The sequence below is a fragment of the Narcine bancroftii genome, chromosome 2, assembly GCF_036971445.1.
Source record: "Narcine bancroftii isolate sNarBan1 chromosome 2, sNarBan1.hap1, whole genome shotgun sequence".
In the NCBI taxonomy this organism is placed as follows: Eukaryota; Metazoa; Chordata; class Chondrichthyes; order Torpediniformes; family Narcinidae; genus Narcine; species Narcine bancroftii.
Genome location: NC_091470.1, coordinates 42,360,616 through 42,381,354, shown reverse-complemented (window position 1 = coordinate 42,381,354; position 20,739 = coordinate 42,360,616). Strand labels below are relative to the sequence as shown.

The 20,739-nt window shown below is 39.4% G+C and overlaps 1 protein-coding gene across 1 annotated transcript in view; it reads left to right on the top strand.

Annotated features, from left to right (window-relative positions):
- The first annotated feature begins 19,892 nt into the window (after window positions 1-19,892).
- LOC138752860 (protein delta homolog 1) overlaps window positions 19,893-20,739 on the top strand; it is a 29,103-nt gene continuing 28,256 nt past the window's right edge. The window contains exon 1 of the mRNA XM_069915478.1: window positions 19,893-19,969. Within this exon, the coding sequence (XP_069771579.1) occupies window positions 19,893-19,969 (77 nt within the window). The remainder of the gene's footprint in view (window positions 19,970-20,739) is intronic.

Genomic DNA, 20,739 nt, shown 5'->3' with positions numbered 1-20,739 from the left:
TAGTGTGACTTATGTTGGGCAATCCATTTGATTATTGTAATATGTTCAAAATGTGATATTACGTATGTTAACTATCCAATAGTAAAATCTGAAATTAGGTAAAGCCAAACCTCCATTTCTTTTAAATTTTTGAAGGTGGGTTTTATTTAAATGAGGAAGTTTATTATTCCATATGTATGACAATAAAATAGAATTAAGTAAATTAAAAAAAAATTAGGAATAACGGTTAGTATACCTTGAAAAAAAATGTAGGTAAAATATTCATTTTAATAGAATTAATTCATCCAACTAAAGACAAAGAAAGGGGTGACCAGTAACAGCTGCTTACCTGTTTTTGTAAAGAAAAATTTCTTTAAATAGATGTTTATAAATTTTTTTGTAATTATAATACCAAGATAAATTTACTTAAAAACTTAAAATTAATTTAAGTTCTTACAAACTTAAAAGGAATATCAGTATAAGTAGATACTTAGGTATTTAAATGAAAAAGTTCACTTTTATGAAGATTTAATAGCCTGAAAATTGACTAAATTGAGAAAGCAAGGATAACTTAGAAGGAATAGAAAAGCAGATCATTTGCATAAAGAGAGTCTTTATGTTCAGTCTCCTTCCTACAAATTCCTGAAATGCTCTCAAATTCTCAGAATGCAATAGCTAAAGGCTCTAAAGCCAAATCGAATAGTAGAGGACTAAGAGGACAGCTTTTTCTAGTACCACAATGAAGAGGAAAAGGTTTAGATTGTTGAAAATTGATAAGATTAGATTCTGTCAGAAATAAATATAATAGCTTAATCCATGTAATGAAACCAGATGCAAAGTTAAATCTTTTTTAAAATCTTGAGCAAATATTTCCACTCAACCCAGTCAAAAGCTTTCCCTGTATCTAAAGAAATAACACATTCCGGGACCACAGTGAAAGGTGAATATATATTCAATAACCGATGTATATTAAAGTGTGAGACGATTTTTAATAAAACCCATCTGGTCTTCTGAAATGATAGAAGACATAATATTCTCTAATATGTGGGCTAAAATTTTAGCTAAAATGTTAACATCTATATTTAATGAAGAAATTGGCCTAGAAGAGGCACAATTAGACAGGTCTTTATTCTTTTTCGCAATTAGAGAGATTGAGGCTTCATAAAATGGCAATTTGTCCAATTTCAAAGAGCAAGATAGGACAGAGCATAAGCAGGGTTGCAAGTACAAGAGAAAATGCCTTGAAAACCCCCCCAAGGGAATCCATCTAGGCTCAGTGCTTTCATAGTTTGTAAGGAAAAAATTACCTTCACTATCTCCTCTTGTGATATAGGATCATCTAACCGTTTTTGGTTATCTGAAATTAGGAAATTCAAGTATACAGTTTAGAACAACATTTCCTGAATGTATCATTTATTTTTGCATGGTCAATAGTGATATTTGCTTTTCCAGATCTCTGTAATTTGTCATTTAGCAGCAAACCCTTTTAACCGATTAGCCAAAAGTTTTCCAGATTTGTTTCCATGGATATAAAATTAACTCTGGTTGACTTTTGATTGGATATGCCAAAAGAAAGATCAAATTTAGATTTAAGCTCAATACACTTCTTATATAAATCAGGATTTTGTGCTAAAGCATATTGTTGATCTAATTGTTTCAATTTGTCGGTTAATTCATTTTTTCCCCAATTAGCCTTTTTCTTAACATTTGCAGTATAAGATATAATTTGGCCTCTGAGGTAAGCCTTCAAAGCATCCCAGACAATCAGACTAGAAGATTCTTCAGAGATAATAGTTTAAAAAAAACTGATTAGTTCTTGTAAAAATTTCAAGAAGTCTTTATCAGACTTTAATTTAAGGTATAACCAGGAAAATTTAATGATAATAACATGGTAGCATGAACAGAAATTAGTATGGTCTTGTATTGACAAGATTGAGTTAATGGAACCATCTGATTGTCAATAAAAAAAAGTAATCGATCCATAAATAAGTATGATAGACAAAGAAAAAAACACTCCCTGTCTTTTGGATGGAAAAATTGCCAAACATCTACAATGCCACATTTTAATAAAAAGGAATGAACAAATAAAGCTGAATTGTTCAGAACTACTGGGTTGGAGGACAAATGGTCTAAGATAGGGTCAAGCAAGCAATTAAAGTCTCCACCCCGCACAAGTCAACTCAACTAAAATCAGGCAAAAAGAAAAAAAATGTTCAAAAAAATTCCATATCATCAATATTAGGAACATAAACATTGGCAAAAACCACCATCTTATTATATAATTTGCCTGATATGATTACAAAATGACCATTAGTATCAGACACAACATTATGTTGAACAAAGGGAATGGTTTGGTCCATAATGATCAACACCTCTCTGGCTTAGCTTGAAATGATGATTGCTGCCTCCTCCAATTTCTGATAAGCCACAAATTATCACCACATTGAATGTGGGTTTCTTGCAAAAAAAAACTTCAACTCTTTAAAATGTGCAAATATTCTGCTTCTTTTTACAGGATGGTTAAAGCCATTAATATTCCAATAAATTAAGTTACTATCATATATTCATTATCTTTAATTAATAATGAAAGTTGTTCTGATATAAACACACACAAATTCTGAGTGGCTAACATTAGCAGAGAAATCAAAGTAAGCCATAAAGGACTAAGATAAACATGTACATTAAAGTGCAATACAACTCTCAAAAGAAATTACAATTCTCCACCCACCCACCACCCAAAACCAGAAAGTTGTCCTATAGAAGCGCAACATGCTATAAACTAACTGAACTAACCTTAAAATTTCCTCCTGGCATAGCTCCAATTCGAATGTAAACTTGATAGTACTTTCAGACTAAACAAACAGTTTGTGTTTCACAATCAAAAAAAGCCCAAGGACAATTTATGACTGTTTGAAATTCTTTCACAAGATTGAATAAAAACTGAACACTACCTAAATGTCCTTGTCTTAAATAAATTCTTATTACTTATATTATTATTGAAACAGCAAAGAAAAGAAAATTTGAAACATACTTAAAAAATCCTGTATTGATTTTTAAGGGAACTTAAAAATCAGTTATCAGACTGTTTCAGTCCAGTTACTAAGGTCAACAAATAAATAAAAGGCCTTCCAAATATTCCTGGGCTTCCTGTACTGAATGAACATAGCTTTATCAGGAAGTATAACTCGAAGATGCGTAGGGTACAACAATGCAGTTTACAATCACATTTATACAGTTCTGATATAACTTCTTTGTAAGCAGCACACTCCTTCAAAACCTCAGGTCAGAAGTCTTCCACAATTCTGATACATCGACCTCGATATACAAGTGTCCCTCTACAATGAGATTCACATATAAGATTTCTTATTTTGTAATGGTGCAGTCTTAGAATAACTGAATGGGATCCATGCCCAGAAGCTGGTTTAGGCATTAAAGAACTGTACATGGTCCAACTCTGCAGGAGAAGGCAAGACTGCCAATCCAAAATCTTCAAAAAGTAAGTCAGCAAAGAACTTAGTAGGCTGCCCCATTTCTGTATATTCCTTTAAGCCCAGGATTTGTATGCTTTGTCTCCTACTTCTTCCTTCTAAGTCCATAAGATTCTGCGTTAACTTAACAGTATTAGTTAACCTCCAGATAACCTCCAGATCATCAACTCTCACATCAGCTGCTTCCATAGTTTTATCAACAGCAGAAATCCGTTCCATCAACGTCATCTTTTTTTTCTTAAAGCATCTGGTTTAAAATCAATTTGATCTAAAAATCCTTTAATATCATTAGCTGTGACTTTCTGTGTTCCAACAAAGAAGTGTTATTCTCTATAGATGAGGAAATTTCTTCTCTCTTTCCACCTTTAGCACTTCTTGTAGTCACCTTTAAAATAGTCGTGGATAAAGAAACAAGAAGCATAAGGATGTTAGTAAGTGGAAGATTTGTAAAGGAGTCAGGAGTAAACTTAACAAGCTTCTGAAACCTTCAGCCTTCTCGGACCCTCTCACATTCTGGTTCCAATCCCTGATACCCCTTCAGCCATTCTTGACCTCAGTCACCAGCTGCCTTCAGCCTGCATGGGTTCCTTCCCTTGAGTAGCCAACAGCTCGCTTCTGCTTCAGCTGCAGAATCCCTCATTGGTCTGTCACCACGGTCACTGTCCCATGGGTTGAGTTCTCTGCTTCTCCTTCTCAAGCGAGGGGATGGTCTCCCCATTTTTTGGTGCCCTGCGCCAGTCCTCTGTTTTCCAAAAGTCTGCAACCCCTCATGGCTGCTGCCAATCATAGGCGCAGACCCATGGTCATAGACTTTTTAAATAAAACGATCATCAGCTCCATTAACAAGTTTGTATGAGACTGATGGCATTCGGGATGGGCAGTTGGGCCCTGCGGGAGCACTGTGTCTCCGCTTATCCACACCAGTGGCTGCGCTGCCATTTCCACCCTTTCTGTGTTCTCCAACCATCAAGATCATGGAATCACAGTGTTGAAATTTTCCTGGGTGTATCTTATTCACAAAAAGCAGGATAAATCTAATCCAGATAATTATCATTCTATTCTAAATCAAAACAATGATGGAAGTTGTCCTCAAAAGATGCTAACAAGCAGCATTTCTTGTCCAATAAACTACTTAATGATGTTCTGTTTTGGTATTTGGACCATTGAGAAAACACCCCAATGGTTAAGGTGATACCTTGCAGAGAAAAAGATGATTATAGTTGTGGAGGGCAATCATTTCACCCAGGACATCACTTGAGAGTTCTGGACTACACACTTCAGCACTGGATTCATTACTAAACACTTCCATCATGAGCTAGAAATGCAGATTTTCATGAATGATAATTCAATTTCATTCACATTTGTCCTGGAAAAGTGCTTGGCACTGGATTCTCTGACAATCTAGCCTTGCCATTCAGTGGCAATGCCCACAGCTGAATCCCAATGGTGCCATCTTTGACCAGAGCTTTAATTAGATCAGTCACACAATTAAAAAAAACTTTGTCAAGAAGAATTGATCAGAGGCTGGGTGTCTGACTACCTTTTGACATCCTAAAACATATTCACCATTTATAAAACAACTGGCTGGATGAGTGGAAAAACAGTCATACTCGAAATGCTTATTTTCACCCAGAACAAAGCAGGACACTTGATTGGCACTCCAATCTACCAATCTCTGCCATGTCACATTCCTACAAATGCTATTGAATTGTCAAGGGCTGTCATTCTCACCTCTGGAATTCCACTCTTTTATTCTTGGAATGGAGTTTAACTGAAGCTATCATCAAAGTCTTCCGATGCAGAATATGCATGCAATATCAAAATCCCTTGAACTTGCTTCTACCATTTTTCATTAACATCACTTCTGGTCTGATGTTGTTGATCTGATTGAATATTCCTTCTCCTATAACAGATGAGAAGAAATTTCAGTGTTCTACAATGTAATAGGTTTTAAAACTTGCAGAATATAAATTGGTGTCCCTTCAGAAATATATTAAAAGTACAATTTCAATTATACTTCATCTGATGCATGGCTGCAGCAGGAAGCAGACACAAAACTTGAGAAAGACTGTACAACAGGCTTTATTCAGTTAAAAGTCTCTGCTACATCGGTAGCTGTATTGGTGGCTCCTGAGTGATTGGCTCAGGAGGGGCCGGCTCAGGATTATATTTCGGGTAGTTAATTGACAGCTGGCCATGTAGAGTTAGGTCTATTCAGGTCGGCTGATTGATAGTCGGCCAGGTGTGGTCCGTCCTCCGGAGATCTTCCTGCAGGTGCAGAGATCGCCCGCTGCAGTAGGCCAGTGGTGCATCACCACACTTCAGGCATGGCTTTCTGAAAGATTAATAGTACAGAGCAGCTATTTTCAACATTTTTTTTGGTTATGGCCCCTGAGGACCCTGCTCAAATTTTTATGGGTAGGGTATTAAAGAAAATTTGCTATAACAAATAATAAATTCAGATTATGCATTTATCTCGACATTAGGCAAATTTGATTGGTGTATTAAATAAAGGCATTTTAAAAAATTCCACTGATGGGTTGCTAAGTTGAAGATAACAGATAAAAATCAAAAAGGAGGCTGAATCTATAATAGTTTTAAAAACTGAAAAGATAACAGGTTATGCTAGAAGCATAGGATTAAGTGGTTGGTTCTTTCAGATCTCAAAATTCCATATCATGAAGTAAGTTGCCAAGCACTAGGGAAAGGAGTTGTCCAGTTTACAGGGTTTATCCTTTTGAGATTTCAGGATTTTATTCAGAGGGAAATAAAGATTTGCAAGCATCTACTGAACTGTATGCTTGCTACTCTTAAGCAACCATCTGTTACTACCTTAACTAACTGATAGAGTTGCCCCATTAATCACAAAGGGTAAAGACTGAGGGGATCGATAGGTTTCATTGTACAGAAGACTTGAGCTGGCTCAGATCCAAGCTAGGAAAGTGCTGGGAAGGGAGAGGTGGCCCGACCTTTATGGTCTGGGTCCCAGGGGAGGAGTCCAGGTGAGAGTGTCATCAAGGGGCGGGCCAGCCCAAGCCATTACTGGCTAATTAGTACACAAAATCCATACCATTACATTCACCCCCCCACTTTTTAAACAGAACCCCCCCTCTTTTGTCACAAGAGAGAAGAGAGAAGAAAAAAAAATTACTTAACGAGAAGTTTAGCTGCACCGGCGACTTCCTCTTTCTGCGGGACTGTCGGGGGACAGGCGTGTATGTGCTCTGCTGTTTGGGAGGGGAAGCGGTACCGGGGGGGGGGGGACAGGGGAGGGAACAGTCTGGGTCGGGGTGATGCTTGAGGGCTCCCAGGAGGAAGGGGGAGTTTGATGCCTCTCGGAGGACCAACTCCTGGAGAGGAGAACTGGGTGGCTCGGCCTCCAGCATTGCACTCCCATGTGGGATGATCTGCTCCACAGGATGGGCTGTGGCAGGTAGGGCAGTTTCGAGATACCCGGGCCTTGCCAGGTCTCGGATAGGCACAGTGTCCTCGTAGCCATTGGGGTACCTCACAAACGCGTATTGGGGGTTGGTGTGTACGAGGTGTTCTGCTTCCACCAGTGGACCCCTCACGTATCTCCATAGCAGGACTGGCCCTTGGGTTGCCAGCCAAGGAGGAATGGAGGCACCATTCGCTGATCTCCTAGTGAAAGCAAACAAGCATTCATGTGGGGTGGTGTTAGTCGCGGCGCACAGGAGCGATCAGATGGCGTGAAGCGCTTTGGGCAAAACGTCCTGCCAATGGGACATCAGCATGTTTTTGGACCTAAGGGCCAGGAGCACCACCTTCCAGACGGTGGCGTTCTCCCTTTCCACCTGGCCATTACCCCTGGGGTCATAGCTGGTGGTCCTGCTGGTGGCTTTGCCTCTGGCCAGGAAGTACTGTCGCAGTTCCTCACTCATGAGCGAGGTCCCCCGATTGCTGTGGATATACTTGGGGTACCCCAACAGGGTGAAGATACTGCACAGCGCCTTGATTACCGTCGCCGAGGTCATATCCGGGCAGGGAATAGCAAAGGGAACCTGGAGAACTCATCCACCACCGTCAGGAAGTAGGCATTCCTATTTGTAGTGGGTAGGGGAACCTTGAAATCGACACTGAGCAGTTCAAAAGGTCGTGTGGCCTTAATGAGATGTTCCTTTTTGGGCCAGTAGAACTGTGGCTTACATTCATTGCAGATCTGGCAGTGTCTGGTCATGGACCGGATGTCCTCAACAGAGTACAAAAGGTTCCAAGTCTTGATGAAGTGGTACAACCTTGTGACTCCAGGGTGGCACAGACTGTTGAGGAGGGCCTGGAGGCGGTCAAGATGCATGCTGGCGCACATCCACCGGGATAGGGCACCTGGGGGATCGTTGAGTTTACCTGGTTGGTACAAGATGTTGTAATTATAGATCACATAGGATCCAGGGTGAGTTGGCCAATTAGATAAAAAAAATGGCTTGGTGGCTGGAGACAGAGGATGAGGATTGTTTTTCAGATTAGAGGCCTGTGAAAAGTGATGTGCCGCAGAGACTTGTGTTGTGTCCACTGTTATTCAGCATTGATATGAACCATATGGCATTGTTAGTAATTTTGTGAATGACATTAAAATTGATAATACATTGGACAGTGAAAAAGATTATCTAAGGCTACAACAGGATATTGATCAACTGGGTAAGTAGGATGAGGAATAGCCAGTGGGGTTTGAGTACAATGTGTTGCAGTTTGGGAAGTAAAACCAAGGCAGGACACACAAATGACAGTGCCCTGAAGAGTACTGTAGAACAGACATCTAGGAGTACAAGTCCATAGTTCCCTGAAAGTGGTGACACATGTAGTCAGGGTGGTGTGAAGAAAACATTTGGTTCATTTACCTTCATCAGTCAGAGTCCTGAGCACAAGAATTGAGACATTATATTATCACTGACAAGTTGTTGATAAGGCCACATTTAGAGTATTGTGAGCAGTCTGGTCATCCTGCGATAGGAAAGATGTTACCTAGACTGACGGGCTTGAGTTATAAACAGAGTCTACATAGACTAGTCTCTTTTTTCTCTCTGGAGGGTGACCTTCTGGGGTATTTAAAATCACAAAGAGCATAGAGACACTTTATTTACCAGGAAGATCAGTTTGTTTCAACTCATATTTGATGGTCAGCCAGAAATTTGAGATATTGACACAATTAGTTTTGTATTTCTCTCAATATAACTTGTATTTAGAGAAATGCAGACCACACCAAAACTTCCTTCCTTGAAGTTTCTTGATTTCTTTCTTCTTGGTGACTGTATTCTGAAAACCTTCTCACATGCAAAGGTCAAAAGATTTCAACAATTCGTGATTCTTAAAAACCAGATTTGAACAAATGCAATTATTTTGGCTTTTGGGAAAGAACATCTCTATTTGCAAAATAATCAACCAAGGATACATTATCCAGCATTGGGTTGTCCAGGCAGGCATGTCATTTAAAGTATATCACAACAAAGAGCACATTTTAAACTAATTCATACTTATATCCAATTCTCAGTCACATAAATATTGAATGCAATGTGGTGCTCAGATTCTTAGAACAGATGGAGCATTTTAGAAGCAATATGAACTGTAAACTGAAGAAAACACAAGGCTCAATATTATAAGTAAATTGCAGAGGTATGTACCTTCATCACAACATGCTTACAATATCACCTACCTAGCATACCAGCATAATTACATTCTTCAGTCTTAAAATTAATGGCACAATGTGGATGACGCAAAATAACTTTAGTATTTTCTTGTTTTCCTAAAATCCTTTCAATATGATTATAGTCAATCACTTTCATATGACAGGAACCCCAATTATATTTAGTTACAGCACAGTACGTGGTGGGCAGAGGACTTAGGGGTGGCTCTTACACATGATGGAGGTGTGAACAGGCAGTGGATAATTGCCCCAACTGCCAGCAGGCTAAACCATGTGGCTAGCCGATGGGTGCACTGGAGCCCATCCATCATGGCACAAGAGCAGCCAAGTCTGGAAAATAGACTATATCAGCTCTCTCCCACAATAAAATAAAAAGAGCTTCCTCCTGATGATGCTGCACACTTACTTTGGTGTCCTTGTGGCAGTGCCCTGCGAGAGGGCTGGCCAGGACAACCCTATCCAAGGACTGAAGAATCTCTCCTCCATTGATGGAGTCCCATAGATGGTACAGTCTGATCAGGGCTCATGCTTTATGGGGGCCAAAGTACAGAATTGGGCAGTGGAGGCTGGTATCTCATGGCTGTTGCACATTCCCTACCACCCACATGCATCAGAACTCATAGAAGGGATGAATGGCCTCCTCAAACAAAAACTGTGCATGTTGATACCCAACCACACTTTGAAGGGATGGCTCAATGTGCTGCAAGAAGCAGTGGACCAGTTAAACTCACAACCAACTGCCCATGAGGGATCCCTCCTTTCACGACATCTGGCCTCTTCAGACCTACAGAAAACAGACAGAGTTGACCTACAGGACCCTGAGGATTCCAGTAGAGTGCAGGTGCAACAGCCATAGGGTCCACCTAAAAAGGGGGAAATAATTGCACATGGACCAGGAGACACGTGATGGGTTGTACTCCCAGGAGAAACGTCATTGTTGTGCCAACATATTACCACTCTCCAAAAGAGAGTGGAATATTCCCACCCATAACCCTGCAGGTCAACTACAATTAAAGCTCAACACTACAGAAGACCACAATTTTGAGACTCCTGTAGCCCCACCTCTCTAAACTGCTGCACTCTCGTTGTGAAGAAAGCATGTCAGCGCCTCTACTTTCTTGGGAGTTTGAAGAGGTTTGATATAACCTTGGCAAAATTCTACAGATGTGTAGTGGAAAGTGTGTTGACGGGCTGGTACAGCAGACTAGGTCTTGAAAATTAGGATTGCTTTCAACACCTAATCACCAGCAGGCAGATTCAACAGATTGTTATGCAATTCAGTAAAGCCCATTGACAATATCCTTACTGCTTCTCCTCCAAATAACCAGGTGCTGTGCCTTGAAGTGGCTGACATGAAAAACAGAATTAAGCAAGGCCAACCCACGGAAAGCTGCTGGACCGGAAAACATTCCCGGCAGAGTGCTTAGGGGATGTGTGGCTCAGCTAGTGGATGTTCTCATCAACATATTTAACATCTCCTTGAGAAGCGCTGTGGTTCCAATATGCTTCAAAGCCACCACCATTGTCCCTGATGCGAAGAAGTCAGCTATGTCCTGCCTCAATAACTAACGTCCTGTCATACTCACATCCATCATCATGAAATATTTCGAGAGGCTCTTCATGGATCACATCAACCTCCTGGTCACGAGACTCCCTGCAGTTCACATACAGACCCAATCGGTCTACAGACGATGCCATTGTAACTGCCCTTCATCTAACCCTCACCCACGTGGAAAACTCATATGTTCAATGCAGTTTATTGACTTCAGCTCAGCATTCAACATAATCACACCACAGTACCCGATAAGGAAGTTGAGGTTGCTGGGTCTAAACACCTCCCTCTGAAATAGGATTCTTGATTTCCTGTCGGGGAGACCTCAAGCAGTCTGGATTGGTAATAGTTCTTCCAAGACCATCACACTGAGCACAGGGCCCGCCCAGGGCTGCATGCTTAATCCACTGCTGTTCACTCTGCTGACCCATGACTGTGCAACTATTCACAGCTCGAACCACATCATCAAGTTTGCTGACGAAAGGACCACGGTGGGTCTTATTAGTAAGAATGAGGAGTCTGTCAATGACAGACTGGTGCAGAGACAACAACCTGTATCTGAATGTTAATAAAACAAAAGAGATGGCTGTTGACTTCAGGAGGGCCCGCAGGGACCACGCTCCACTGAACATTGACAGCTCGACCATTGAAGTTGTCAAGAGTATCAAGTTCCTTGGAATACACTTGGCAGAAACTCTCACCTGGTCCCTTGCACCAGCTCCATAGCCAAGAAAGTCTAGCAGCGCTTCTACTTCCTGCGAAGGCTGAGGAAAGTTAATCTCCCACCCTCCATCCTCACTACATTCAACAGAGAATGTATTGAGAGCATTCTGTTTGTAAATTGTACCACCTCAGACCACAAGATCCTACAGAGGTTAGTGAAGTCAATGGAAAAGATCATTGGGGGCTCTGTTCCTACATGAAGGACATCTACAACACTTGATGCAGGCAAAAGGCAATAAACATTGTGAAGGACTCGACACACCCCCACATAAACTGGTCTCCCTTCTGCCATCTGGTAGGAGGTACTGTAGCTCTCAGGCCCTTATGTCCAGATTGGGCAACAGTTTTTTTCCCCCAAGCCATCAGGCTCCTGAATTCCCAGAACATATGTGGATAGTGTTACGTGGACCTTTACTGTATATGTCTTAATTTTTAAATGTGTTTAACTTCTATTCTAACATATTTATGTAAATATGGTCTGTGGTCCTTGAGAAAAGCTATCTCATCTTTACTGTGCAAGCATGGTATAAGCAATAAAAAAAGGTGACTTGACTTGACTTAAGGGAGGAAGGGACAGGGAAGGGAGTTCAGCTAACAGGTAAGACGTCATAGGAGGATATTTTTAATGGAAACTGGAGAAGTCGATGTTAATGCCATTTGGTTGGAGAGAGGTCAATTGGAATATTAGATTTTGTACCTGTGACACGCTGTGGTAGCAGCATGTAGACACAAAATACAAAAGACTGTACAAAGGCAAAGGAGGAAAAACCCAACACCCAACCCCAACCAACCAATTTTCCCCTGCAACCGCTGCAACCGTGTCTGCCTGTCCCGCATCGGACTTGTCAGCCACAAACGAGCCTGCAGCTGACGTGGACATTTACCCCCTCCATAAATTTTCGTCCGCGAAGCCAAGCCAAAGAAGAACAGGCTTTATTCTGCTAAGTCTGTACACACCAGTTTCAGATGTGGTGGCTCCTTAGTGACTGGCTCAGGAGGGGCTGGCTCAGGTTTATATTCAGGTCGGCTGATTGACAGCCGGCCAGGTGGAGTCAGCCCCCAGGTGGTCCTTCTGCAGGTACAGAGATCGCCCCCTGCAGTAGACTAGTGGTTATATCACCACAGTACCTTCAATTTGCAGGTAGCCTCATTTTGGCAGTGCATGAGGCCATATATAGGCATGTCATTGAGGGAATGGTGTGTGGAATTTAAATGGTTGGCCATTGGGAGGTCCCTGTAATAACAATGGACAGAGCAAAGTTGGTCATCCAGTCTGCATCTAGTCTGACCTGCCAAGTTTCTCTAGCACTTTTGTGTAACATTTCAGCATCTGCAGACTTTCCTGTTAACTCTTGGTAAAGACTGCATTAATAAGGATGTGTCATGTCGGAGTCTGGCTTTACCCTCCCCTCAATTTGGTTTATGTGTCATCTGAGTCCAGCATGCTCGTTGAATGAAGTGATAGGAGAAGGTATTCGGTTTCACAATCAGTTTATTACATAGTACAAGAATAAAGCTTAACAGAGCTCTGGTTCAGTCGTTAGTTCATAGGTCACCTGCTCAGTGAGCTATTCCCCAAGACTGACTTCTACTGTCCAGTCTCTTCTGTTTATATAGATTAACATTGTTACATTGACCACGAGTTGGCTTTCTTTGATAAACTCCTTGCATAAAATTTATCTCAAGCAATTTCCTGCTCTGCACTTATCGATGGTGTAGACCTCCTATCTTAATCCCCAAGGCCAGAACATCCTGTTGTTTTGATCAGAAGTCAATTCATACCCCAAATATTTCTAATTATTCCTTTGTTCTCATCTGGCCATAGTCTTCTGTTCTAATCAACACCTCCCGTGTATCCTTATGACTTAATTATTCCTACTAAATTGGTTTATCCATTTTGTTTGTCTCTGACATTCTCAGTCATAGTACTCTTATCACTTATCCTTGCAATCCACTTATCTTCCTGTCACTGGCCTGTTTCAGAATAAATCACTGTCTCTATGGTTCCTCCAACCTCATCCTGTCTAACTTCTCCTATCTGCTATCCTTTTTCTCCCAGGTGTGCTTTACAATTAGCAGTGTAACCTTGGGGATGAAAGTATTTTCTCTTTTTGTATTTGGAGGCAGCAAATTCTACACATTCTATAATCAGCCAACTTTTCTACATACTGTGGCTGTTCTTTAATTGCATTAATATTTCTCTTAAACAGTATAATTGAAGTAAATGGTAAATTGTTACATAGTAATGGATTAATGAATACATAATGAATAGTACATAGGCATATTTGCCATGATTACTTAACCCCTTGGTTCCAACAGTTACCACAGATCACCATAGAATTTATAGGTTAAATGGCCTGTCTTCATGCTGTATAACTGTGTAAATATGTTGATGATACCAAATTCCTTTTCACCAACATATCGTTTATCCCTTCTGCAGTTTCTAAATTGTCTGAATGTTTGTCTGGTATCTACCATACTACTGAATGCCCATGCCTTTGCCCACCTGCCTGATGAAACCTTTGTTCATACATTGGTTAACTCTACACAAGATCATTCCAAAACATTCTAGACCAGTCCTCCACCAACACCGCCGCCTGCCCCCCCACCCCACCCCGCAACCCTTTCTCCTTCATAACTTGAAATTATCCAAAGTTATGTTTCCTATGTTCCAATGCAAAATGTGTCCTATCTATTATCCCTTTAATCAGGGGGTTTAATATCCTTGTGGGAAGATATGCCAGTGCTGCTCTGGTAGGTTTGAACTAGATTTGCAGGGGGATGGGAACCAGAGTGCCTGAGCAAACAGAGGAGGGAAAGAATGATGTGAAAATTGCATGCACCATTAGGTCAATGCATGGTTGAAATTTCCTAAAGTGCATCTATTTCAATGCAAGTATTGTAAGAAAGGCAAATGACTTTAGAGTGTGGATTGGCTCATGGAATTATGACATTGTGACCATTAGTGAAACTTGGATGCTGGAGGTGCAGGACTGGCAGCTCAATATTCTGGGCTTCCATTGTTTTAGATGTGATAGAATGGGGGAGGAGGGTGGGGGGAAATGAAAGGGAGAGGCATTACTCATCAGGGAAAATATCACAGCTGTGGTCAGGCAGGACAGAAGAGAGGGCTCGTCTACTGAGGCTATATGGGCGAAGCTGAGGAACAGGCAAGGTATGACCACACTCATGGGGTTGTATTGTAGACTGCTCAATAGTCAATGAGAATTGGAGAAGCAAATCTATAGAGAAATAGCAGACATCTGCAGGAAACATAAGGTTGTGATAGTAGGGGATTTTAATTTTCCACATATTGACTGGGACTTCCATACTGTAAAAGGGTTGGATGGCTTGGAGTTTGCATATGTATTCAGGGAAGTATATAGATGTATAGAGATAATGCAATAATGGATCTCCTTTTAGGGAATGAGACAAGACAGGTGACAGAAGTATGTGGAGGGGCATATTTTGGGTCCAGTGATCATAATGCCATTAGTTTCATTAATTATGGAGAAGGATAGGCCTGGGCCTCAGGTTGAGATTCTAAATTGGAGAAAGATTAATTTTGAGGAAATGAGAAAGGATCGAGAATGTGTGGATTGGGATAAGTTGTTTACAAGCAAGGATGTGCAAGGTAAGTGGAGAACCTACAAAGGTGAAATTTTGAAAGTACAGTTAATCCTGTCAGGATTAAAGGCAAGGTTAGCAGGTATAGGAATCTATGGTTTTAGAGGGATATTAGGGATATAGTTCGGAAGAAGAGAGGTGTATAGCAGATATAGGCAACATGGAGCAAATAAAGTACTTGAGGAGTATAAAAATGCAAGAAAAACCTCAAGAAAGAAATTAGGAAGACAAAAAAAAGATGAGGTTGCTTTGGTGAAGGAAAATCTTACAGGTATATTAAGAGCAAAAGGATAGTAATGGACAAAATTGGTCCTCTAGAAAATCAGAGTGGACAGCTTTGTATGGAGCCAAAAGAGATGGGGAGATCTTAATTTTTTTTTCATCAGTATTCACTTAGCAAATAGGCACAGAGTCGTAAGAAGTAAGGAAAACAAGCAGAGAGATTATGGAACCCATACAAATTAAAAAGAAGGAAATGCTTACTACCTTAAAGCAAATAAGGGTGCATAAATCCCTGGGGCCTGAAAAGATATTCCCTCAGACCTTGAGGGAAGCTAGTATAGACATTACAGGGGCTCTGGCAGAAATATTTAAAATGTCCTTAGCCATGGGTGTGGTGCCAGAGGATTGGAGAGTAGCTCACATTGTTCTGTTGTTTAAAAAAGTCTCCAAAATTAACCCTGTAAATTATAGGGCAGTGAGCCTGACGTCAGTAGTTGATAAATTATTGGAAGGTGTTCTTAATGATTGGATATACAATTATTTGAATCAGCAATAGTCAACATGGCTTTGTGCTTGGTAGGTCATGTTTAACCCAACTTATAGAGTTTTTCGAGGAGGTTACCAGGAAAGTTGATGAAGGAAAGGCTATGGATGTGGTCCATATGGTCATTTTCGATGGCAATAATTATGGTAATTCCTAAAAAGGATAGGGATCCACTAAAGGTGTCCATTTATAGACTAATCTCACTTTTGAATATGGATTATAAATAATAGCCAAAGCTTTGGCAAATAGATTGACTTCCAATCTACCAAAATTAATAAATCTAGATCAGGTGGGGTTTGTGCAGAAGAGACAATTGGCAGACAATATAAGTAGGCTACTTAATATAATTCATCTGACACAGTGAAGGGTAGATCCAAGTATAGTCATGTCACTAGATGCTGAGAAAGCTTTTGATAGACTGGAGTGGGATTTTTTGGTGAAAATGCTGGAAAAATTTGGGTTGGGACATTCATTCATAAATTGGGTTAAAGCCCTGTACCACAAACTCATGGCCAGATGGGTCATTGGCAAGGTTGCAGACTGTAATGAAGGACTATTGCAAAATTTCAGGATATAAAATTAATTATGATAAGAATGAAATAATGGGGCTAACAAAATGGGATTATCAGAAATATCAAAGAGAGTGAGTGAATTTAAGTGGCTACAAAAGGGGATAAAGTATTGGGAATAAGGATAGGTAAGAATTTACAAAATTTATAAAAATTGAATTATCTCCCCCTACTTGGAAAAATTGGGGAGGACCCTCAAAGGTGGACACACCTGCCTATAATGTTGATAGGCAAGGTTTACTGCATTAAAATGAACATGATGCCAAGGCTACAATAATTATTTTGATCTTTGCCCATACCGCTGCCCCAGAGTTTTTTCAAGTCACTTAACAGATGTGTCAGATAATTCCTGTGGAAAAATAAAGTAGCTAGAGTCTCCATGGAGAAATTGACTTGGGACTATAGTTTGGGAGGAATGAGGCTCCCGGACTTTAAAAAATATTATGGGCGGCTCAGGTGAGACTTATCGCCTCATTCTATGAGGGGGATGGTTTATCCACCTGGGCACAAATTAGTCTACAACTGTAAAGGAGGAGATAGCAGGAGAAATTATTTACAAATGGGATTCTAAATTAATAATACAAAAACAGAAAAACAGATACTGAAGTATATAATCCAAACATGGCACAAAATAAACCAGATTATTGGGTTAAAAGTAGAGTTGTTTCCTAAAATCCCCCTAACCCACGACAAATAGATATGGATCAGGTGCATCGAGGACTGTTATGAGAAGGGGAAGATCATGTCATTTGAGCAATTAAAAAAACAAATTCGACCTATGAAACAAGACTTTCTTCTGCTATCTTCAATTAAGATCCTTTTTAAGGGACAAATTAGGTCCGTCTATGGCTCTTCCATGGTTAGTGATATGGAGGGGGAAATGAAAAAGAGAGGACTTGGCAAACAATGACCTGTAAAAGGGGAGGATTATTCCCCTATAAAATCTGGCTAATATGACTCTGTAAAACTATAAATAAAATTTTCAAAAAATAATTATGCCCCTTATGGAAGGTGATTATACTTAGTGTCAAAGAAATATTCAATTTAAATGGCCAAAAGATGGGATTAAATATCTAAGGATCTGTGTATATAATAATGTAAAAAGATTATATAAATTGAATTATTTGCCATTACTCAAAAAGGTTGAAGATTTGAAAAAATGGATTTTACCTATAATGTTAGTAGGAACAGTTAACTGCATTAAGATGAATATATTCTCAAGAATACAATGCCTTTTTCCAAACCATACCTATATTATTACCTCAAAAGTTTTTTTCAAGAATTAAATAAACATGTAAGGAAATTTCTTTTGAAAGGTAAAATATCAAGAGTTTCTATAGAAAGATGAACATGGAAATATGAATTGGGAGGCCTACAGCTTCCTAACTTTAATAATAATTATCAAGTGGCTCAAATGAGATTTCTCACTTTTTTTTGAAGGAGCAGAAAAACTGGCATGGGTTAAAGTAGAATTGGATAAAATAGGAGAGAAATTAGCAGAAGAATTTATATACAAATGGGATTCAAAATCAATGATTAGTGTTAAAGGAACACCATTGTTAAAACACTTGATTACTGTTTGGAGCAGATAAATGATGAAATTAGAACAAAATGAAGTATATTACCCAAGATGCCTCTGATTCAAAACTATCTTGTACCTCTTTCAAAGGATAATCAATTTTTAACTATTTGGTTTTGTAAAGGCATTAAAAATATTGAAGATTGTTATGAACAAGGCCATTTTTAAAAATTTTTTTAAAATTTTTCACACTATGAACCATACTGACCAAAAGACACACAAACATTTCCCTCTTGAATATACACAGTCTCATTTTCTCCCCTTTTTCCCCCTCCCTTCCCTCCCTCCTTCACCCCCCTCCCCACCCACTCAACGTTCAACATATATGATACATTAAACCCCATTAAACAATGTCATCACACAATGAAAATAAACAAGAAATTTGTGTCTTCTACTTTTACATACTGGGTCAGTTCGTTTCGTCTTCTTCTCCTTCTGTCATTTTAGGTGGTGGAGGTCCGCAGTAGGACTTCTCTGTTGTGTTCCATGTACAGTTCCCAAATTTGTTTGAATACTGTGATGTTATTTCTTAAATTATGTTATTTTTTCCAATGGTATACATTTATTCATTTCTATGTACCATTGCTGTATTCTCAGGCTATCTTCTAATTTCCAGGTTGACATAATGCATTTTTTGCTACAGCTAAGGCTATCATAATAAATCTTTTTTGTGCTCCATCCAAATCGAGTCCAAGTTCTTTACTTCTTATATTACTTAGAAGAAAGATCTCTGGATTTTTTGGTATGTTGCTTTTTGTGATTTTATTTAATACCTGGTTTAGATCTTCCCAAAACTTTTCCACTTTCTCACATGCCCAAATTGCATGTACGATAAAGAATGAAACATGGGAAAAGCTATGCTCTGGAACTATGAGAAATACAATAACCACGAGGTTACGCATGATACAATATAATTGGTTACACAGGCTATACGCCACGCCCCAAAAGTTAAATAAATGGGACCCAACAGTATCAGACAGATGTTTTCACTGTAAGAAGGAAATGGGAATAAGGCCATTTGATGTCGTTTGAACACTAAGGAATAAGTATGAAATAACTAATAATACTCTTTTTTGTTATTTTCAATTGAGAGGATATTTGAGGGAAAAATTAGGTCCAGTGATGCTGTTACCTACTTGTAGTGAGGTGGAAATTCTTATTAGGAGGGGAAATACTAAGAAATTTACTTCTGTAATGAATCTTTTATTACAAACAGGAACTACTAAACATGCAGTCAATAAATCTAGGCAGAGGTGGGAGCTGGATTAATATTACAATTGATGAGCATAGATGGTCAGATCTCTATCGAGATTATATGACAAATACTATATAGATTAGTTCAATATAATTTTTTACATCAGCTATATTTGACACCACAAACATTGAATAGAATGAAATCAGATTTATCAGATCAATGTTTTAGGTGTGGTGAAGAGACAGGAACTTCCTTGCATTCAACTTGGTCATGCCTCAAGGAAAAGTCTTTTTGGGTGGACTTAGGGAATTTTTGAGAACAAGTTACAGGCATAAGCCTACTCTAAGGCCACAAATGATCTGCACCATTGAAACAATACATTTTTGCCCAACTGCAACTATGAATATTTATACATCTTTTTATATTTTTTTTGTGTGGCTCATGGCGTTAATTTAAATTTACTTATTGTCTATGTGTTTTATGACTGATATACAGTAGCTCCAACAAGCAAGAATTTCAGGGAATCGGTACATTATACTTATGCATATGACAATAAACTCTCATCATAATCTATTTTACATAAATACGCATTGTGGTGGGCTATGCAGGATTCTGAGGTCACAATGATAACAAGTGTTGTTACACTGAACAACATGAAAGACACCATTTATGGGGCAGAATATTCTATTGTTTAATAATGGGGAGGTTCGGATTTATGATAATTATCAAAAAAGAGGCAATGGCAGATGATTAGCATGGTAATTGTCTTAGTCTGGAACACATTACCTGGAAGCAGTGTTGGAAACTATTTTGACAGTGCAAAAGAAATCAGGTACATGTTTGCATGAAAGTTTTTGGGGTTATGGTGAAACAGCAGGCCCATGGATAAATAAAATTACTCCTTCAAAGAGAGCACAGACACAATAGGCTGAATGTCCTCCTTCTTCTGGGCTGGCACATAATACTAATAGAACTGCAGAAGCCGTAGTCTTACAAATGATCTATAAAACATAAGCCGCCCATTTGACCCAATCAGCCCATATTGGTGTTTATTACCCATTCCTGGAAACTTTCTTCTTTCCTCACCTAAATCTATCAGCTTCTTCTTCATACATTTCTATACATGTTATTTTAGCCACTCCCTGTAGTAGCACATTGTCCACACTTTCTGTGTGCAGGTTTCTTCTGCTTTTCCTTTTGATTTCTTGGTGACTATCTTATACTAATACTGTCCAATTAAGACCATAGAACATTACAGCACAGAAACAGGCCTCTTTAGCCCATCTAGTGTTTACCAAACTATTTTTTTTGTCTAATCCCACTGACCTGCACCCAGTCCATAGGCCTCCCTATCTCTCCCATCCAAATTCGTTTTAAATATTAAAAATGAGCCTGCATTCACCACTTCAGCCGGACGATCATTCTACATCCCTACCACTCTGTGTGAAGAAATTCCCCCTTATATTCCACCTAAACATTTCCCCTTTTACTCTCAGCCCATGTCCTCTGTTTTGCATCTTACCTATCCTCAGTGGAAAAAAAACCTATCTACGTTTACACTGTCTCTCCCTCTCATAATTTTAAATAGCTCTATCAAATCTT